We start from the raw sequence: 5,120 nt of genomic DNA, 5'->3' as shown, positions 1-5,120 counted from the left end.
TAGCCCGCGGAAGTTTTTTTCTTCTTTTTGTAAAATATGTTTAAGTTTGAACGAACTCGCCGATGTTTGCGTCAAATTTCAGTCGTGTTTGCGCCGTATTTGAATTTTTAAAAAAAACGTGGGCGCCGCGACTGGGGGGCATCACGCCCCCAGTGCGCGGTTAAGCGCCGGCGCGCCCCCAGGGGGCGATTTTTTGCCCCTCCTGGGGGGCCAACGGCTGGAGATGCCCTAAACCTTAGATACTCCCTCCGTTCAGAAAAACTTGTCCCAAGTTAGTCTTTCAAATGGACGTATCTAGCATTAACTTGATGCTAGATACATCCTTTTGAGGGACAAGCTTCTTCGGATGTGGGGAGTATCATTTAGGGCTTAGGGCTTATGAATGGCTTAAACTTCACACTGAAACAACTTCAAGAGAACATGAGAACGGAGGATCACTCTGTTGGTAAAATGTGTGGGTGTGCATGCTGCCCACCCGCTTTCGCGTCTCAAGCTCCATGGATGATGAGGTTGCTTCTTCTATGAAAATATGCTGCCAACGACTAGTTCTAGCTGTCTCATTCTTTTTATTGTTCTGTGTAGTGTCACTTTAAAACTCCCCCACCACAAGGACAAGGGATTGTTAATACTCCAGCTTCAACGGCTAGTTAGTACCCCGGCTTGCAGTAATTTTATTTTCACTTTATTAATCTACAACTACCGCAGAAGCAGGCTAGTTTTGTGCAAGCTCGCGTCTCTATTCTCTCTCTCTCTCTCTAGCAAATGGACCAGGACCTAATATACAGTATGATATATAGTGCAAAGAGAAAAATCTAAGCAAATAAGCTCCAATATAGCACATGTTAACTGGGGGCAGCATGACTGACGCCTCTTAACAAATTTTGTAATAAGCAGCACATGATGCCACATCAGCTTTGTACTTCTTTTCAAAGAACAAGACGGAGAGACGGTCTTCACCTAGTACAATGAGCCGGCCTGTCTCCCCCATTTTTCCTTCCTGAGCGAGTCTATAAAAAGAGACATATAGGTCCGTCCCTATGCATCACAAGTTCTCAGACACAACTGTTCCAACGTCAAGCTTGCAACCACTCAAATGGCCGTGAATAGTGCTGACGATGCTGCGAGCAGGCCGAGGATGATCAACGCCGGTAGCGCTGCAACCCGTGGCGCCTTTGCTGCGTCGGAGTGGGGCGGTTTCTTCATCACCCACGACCCTCCTCACCCGCAGGCATGGCATACATATATACTCCTTCCATGTGCAGATCTACCTCTGCTTGTTTTCCATTTTGCCCAACCTCCATTGCAAGTTTAAGAAAAAAAAAACAATCTTGGGGGTAATTGATTTGTCTATATATATGTTATGGACACTTCCAATTTTGTATATTATCCTTCAAAAAAATTTAAACCTGCATATCAGTTTCTATGTGGGTACCTTGTTGATATATGCAGAGGTCGGAGGAGTGGATGAGGGAGAGGGTGGAGGAACTCAAGGGGCGAGTGCGCACGATGTTCTCCGACGACAGTGTGGCCGAGGCGGTGACATTGATGGACTCACTTGAGCGTCTCGGCGTGGATGGCCACTTCCGCGAAGAGATTGAATCGGCCATAAGCCGGATCGTTCACCCGGATGAGTCCGCTGGTTCTGATGACCTTCATGTTGTCGCGACTCGGTTTCGGTTGCTTCGGCAGCATGGGATATGGGTGTCCACAGGTAGTTCAATAATCATATTATCCCTTAAGACAATACAAAATTGGAAGTCGTTGCCTAGGTGTTGATTGTTTAACCAACAGAACTGCATAGTGGCCTATCTAAAATTTTCTGTGCGACTTGAACGACCTATACAGAACAGCATATGACTTAGAAGTGGAAAACCCCTATAATTTTATTATTAATTTCGGTCGAAGAGTGTCGACATCCTTTTGCCTTCAATCGCCAGTACAATTTCTACCGTGAAGTCAACAGATCATTTTCCAGAACAAAGTTTCTAGCAAAAACCCTCTCATTGAATTTTATTTGCAGGCATCTAATGATTATCTTGTAGAAAAATATATTTTATTGACCGTTAGCCTCCCTGGTCTGTTAATCTTATTCGGTGTCTTTTACTTCACATATTCGAATGGTACTTTCACAACTACACTTTTAGAATTTTACTTTGAGACTTGCTTCGGTAAACCCCCTTAAAAGAACTATCTGCAATCTTAAAATCACTTAAAAATATTAGTCATCTCTAACAATTTTCATCCCCAAACTCGATTTAATTCGGACATTTTGTGCAGATGCCTTGGACAACTTTAGAGATGGCATGGGCAACTTCAAGGCAAGCCTGAGCAGTGACCCGAGGGCTCTACTAAGCTTGTACAACGCAGCTCACATGGCGGTACCGGGTGATGGCCTGGCCCTCGACGATGTCATCAACTTCACACGACACCAGCTCGAGGCCATTGCAGCAAAAGGTGAGCTCCGGTCGCCGTTGGCGGAGCAGGTCGCCCGCGCCCTCGACCACCCTCTCCCGCGGTTCACCAGGCTGCTAGAGACCATGTATTACGTTGGTGAGTATGCGCGGGAGGAGACGCACGACAATACGCTGCTAGAGCTTGCTAGGCTCAACTCTCACCTCATGAGGTCTCTTCACCTCAGGGAGCTGAAGGCACTGTCCTTGTAAGTCTTTTCTTTTGCTTTTGGGATTAAATTGCATATCTTAGTTTCGCAAAAAAACAATGCATATCTTAGTACCTTGCACTTCATTGAAATCCTTTTGATCTTCACCAAACTATGCACACAACAAATATGCATAAGATCGTGAGTGTACATTTAATTGGTAATTTAACTAATAAACCTCTCTAGGTGGTGGAGGGATCTTTACAACACGGTGAATCTACCGTACACTCGAGACCGTATGGTGGAGGTCTACTTTTGGAGTTGCGGAATGATCCCTGAGGAGGAACACTCACGCGCACGATTGATGTTCGCCAAGACGTTTGGGTTGGTGACTTTTCTTGACGATACCTATGATGTCCATGCCACCTTAGAGGAATGTCACAGTTTCACCGAAGCCATGCAGAGGTACTTACATAGGGTGTAATTCAATTATTTCAAGAAAGTATGAGGTATCTTTTCCTTTCATAATTCTAATACAATCTTTAATTCGATCTCTCATTAAGGCAAACATATCTTTTTTTCTTACAGATGGGACGATAGCGCGGTTTCTATTCTACCTGAATACCTTCGCATGCCATACATCAAAACGCTAAGCAACTTCAAAGATTTTGAGAATATGTTGAAACCGGACGAGAAGTACCGCATGTCTTATGCAAGAAAGGCGGTATGTTGTAATTACGTGCACCAATTTTAATATGTAAATGGTTCCTTGAGGAATTTTCATTTCTCTCATATATGGACTTGGCTTAGTTTTGCCGTAAACAATTTTATCTCTCATTTAACGTCATAAACTGTACTTTCTAGTTCTTTTAAGTGTCGTTTAGGGAGTAAAATAAACATATGTATAGTTTAAAGGTTAATAGGTGAGACCAATAATTGATTTCAGAAAAATTAAATTAAGCAAATACTACTGTAAAATAAGCCAACACGGTAATAGTGTGTTCTAAATTGTTGTGTACGCAGTACCAGCTGCAGGCGGAATATTATATGCAAGAGGCCCAATGGTCCAACGACAAGCATCGGCCGACCTTCAAGGAACACGAGGAGTTGTCGGTCATGTCTTCGGGCTTGCCCATGCTTAACCTTGTGGCCCTCATGGGCTACGGCACCATAGCAACCAAGAAGGTATTCGAGTGGACATGTGCCGTTCCTGACGTAGTCCGTGCCGGTGCACAGATCGGTCGCTTCCTCAACGACATCTCCTCTTACAAGGTACTCCGTCTCCTATACATATGTGAATTAATGCTGCATTTCTGTCAAAAAATTAACCAAAACATGATAGAATGTACTGTCATAACAACCGACATCACCGATGTACATGCAGTTGGGGAAGAACAAGAAGGACGTGGCTAGCATTGTGGAGTGCTATATGGTGGAGAAGGGCACGACAGGGGAGGAGGCCGTGGCGGCAATTGCCGCCATGACAGAGGATAGTTGGAGGACGATGAACCACGCGTGCATGGCGATGGACCGTGTGTTATTGCCAGCGGCGCAACTGGTGGTGAACATAGCAAGGTCGAACGAGGTCATCTACCTCCGCGGTAGGGACGGTTACACCTTTGGTAGCCATGTGAAGGACCTTGTCACCATGCTTTTCCTCGCCCCCATTCCCCTTTAAGCCACGGGTTGCAACATACGCGTAATCTTGAATTGACCTATGCATTTATTCATTATATAGATATGCTAAGCTGAGTTATGTGGAGAGCGTGTAGCAACTACCAGTACACTTTGCTGCACTGTTGAACTTATATGATATCAGTTGAAGGCATCTCTTGTGTACTACCAGGATGTGTTGTTTGCACTCTCTTCGTTCTCTTTGTAAAGGTTGTTTGTAGGTGTGGATATGTCACGATTACATCACTTGCTCATATGGTAGATTATGACAGATACACATTGAGTAGAGGTTTCCAATATGAAGGTGATATAGGTAGGCCAAAGGTTTTTGGGCGTTCTTCTTGGAGTATGACAAGCATTCAAACAATCAAACAGAAAAGCTCTAGCCCCAACTGAAACATAGTGTTTCATACTTCTCTGCTGCACCGCCACAGAATGCTTGTATCCCACAAAAAATGTGTACGCGTAGCTAGTATCCCGCAAAAAATGTGTAGACATAGCAGCATATGATCCACCGTAGTATGGCTCAACAAACAAAAATGCAATAGTGAACTTGCAGCAAATGAAACAGGCATGTTTAACCACCAAATCAGCAAGCAAACATATGACAACAGAGGAAACGCTGGAAATAACATCTGGTTTCGCCAAATGTTTCGGTACAACAAGTACAGGCTTCAGAAAGCCGCAGCAGAGCCGAGACAGTAACATTATGAAAGATACATCGCCTTCATTCAGCAACTGGCCAACTGGGGCAAGCAAACATTGCCGTCACAGAGTCCAGTGAAGATGCCAATCAGGTTCTGAGGCATTAGCAACTTACACGAGTTGCTTCCCGTTACTGGGTTCA

General features: G+C 44.5%; 1 protein-coding gene across 1 annotated transcript; it reads left to right on the top strand.

Annotated features, from left to right (window-relative positions):
- Positions 1-1,093: 1,093 nt before the first annotated feature.
- LOC125529558 (eudesmanediol synthase-like) lies at positions 1,094-4,978 on the top strand. Its single transcript, XM_048693963.1, has 8 exons — positions 1,094-1,193; positions 1,263-1,306; positions 1,450-1,711; positions 2,278-2,659; positions 2,846-3,064; positions 3,188-3,323; positions 3,623-3,871; positions 3,984-4,978. Exons 1-8 carry the CDS (start codon positions 1,094-1,096, stop codon positions 4,275-4,277), a joined length of 1,686 nt encoding a protein of 561 aa, XP_048549920.1. The 3' UTR covers positions 4,278-4,978.
- The last annotated feature ends 142 nt before the right edge of the window (positions 4,979-5,120 follow it).

Source organism: Triticum urartu, unplaced genomic scaffold, assembly GCF_003073215.2.
Source record: "Triticum urartu cultivar G1812 unplaced genomic scaffold, Tu2.1 TuUngrouped_contig_5690, whole genome shotgun sequence".
Taxonomy (NCBI): Eukaryota; Viridiplantae; Streptophyta; class Magnoliopsida; order Poales; family Poaceae; genus Triticum; species Triticum urartu.
The sequence above is the reverse complement of the archived record's forward strand: the minus strand, read 5'-3'. Positions and strand labels throughout refer to the sequence as shown.

Coding starts and splice junctions, on each gene's coding strand:
- LOC125529558 (XM_048693963.1), top strand. CDS start 1,094: ATGGCCGTGAATAGTGCTGACGATGCTGCGAGCAGGCCGAGGATGATC. Junction 2,660..2,845: donor GAGCTGAAGGCACTGTCCTT/GTAAGTCTTTTC, acceptor AAACCTCTCTAG/GTGGTGGAGGGATCTTTACA. Junction 3,065..3,187: donor TTCACCGAAGCCATGCAGAG/GTACTTACATAG, acceptor TTTTTCTTACAG/ATGGGACGATAGCGCGGTTT.